General features: G+C 45.3%; 1 protein-coding gene across 1 annotated transcript in view; it reads left to right on the top strand.

Moving 5' to 3' along the window:
* Positions 1-148, top strand: part of EMH_0091490 (uncharacterized protein) — a gene marked incomplete at both ends in the record, with an annotated part of 465 nt that extends 317 nt beyond the window's left edge. Inside the window, one exon of the mRNA XM_013501734.1 lies at positions 3-148. Coding sequence (XP_013357188.1) covers positions 3-148 — 146 coding nt within the window. The remainder of the gene's footprint in view (positions 1-2) is intronic.
* Positions 149-698: the final 550 nt, after the last annotated feature.

Raw genomic sequence — 698 nt, 5'->3', positions numbered from 1 at the left:
CAGCAACAGCAGCAACAACTACTACGCCATCAGCAGGGTGCAGCAACGCAGAATCTCCAGCAGCAGCAGCTCAATCCTCATCATCATCAGCAGCAGCAACAGCAACAGCAGCAGCAGCAGCAGCAGCAACAGCAGCAGCAGCATATGATTCTGATGATAGTGATTTATGTGCTGCTTCTCTTGCTGCTCTATCTGTTGCTGATGCAGCAGCAGAAAAGGGGGGCTCACTAAAATATTATAATGAAGAAAAATCTTTTTGTTGGAGGGCTGGCAATAGAATGCATTTGGGTTTACCCATGAGTTGTTATCAACTCTGCACGCAAAAGTAGGGTTTAGGGTTTAGGGTTTAGGGTTTAGGGTTTAGGGTTTGTGCGGATACAGAGAAACGCGAAAACGAGAAATTCTCAGGAGGCAAAATGCCGTACTTTTAGGGTTTAGGGTTTAGGGTTTAGGGTTTAGGGTTTAGGGTTTAGGGTTTAGGTGGTAGCGGTTCATAGAGGGAGGATATCTCTGAGGGTTTAGGGTTTAGGGTTTAGGGTTTAGGGTTTGTGTTGTTTGTGTGTTTGTGGTTTAGGTCAGATGCTTCGAACCTGGTTGTTGTTGCTGGCAGCTACACGGGAAAAATTAGGGTTTTTGTGAATCTTGCTGGTTTGTTGTATGCAAACCCTAAACCCTAAACCCTAAACCCTAAACCCTAA

The sequence above is a fragment of the Eimeria mitis genome, genomic scaffold, assembly GCF_000499745.2.
Source record: "Eimeria mitis Houghton genomic scaffold, Emh_scaff7430, whole genome shotgun sequence".
Taxonomy (NCBI): Eukaryota; Apicomplexa; class Conoidasida; order Eucoccidiorida; family Eimeriidae; genus Eimeria; species Eimeria mitis.
This window is presented reverse-complemented; position numbering and strand designations above follow the sequence as displayed.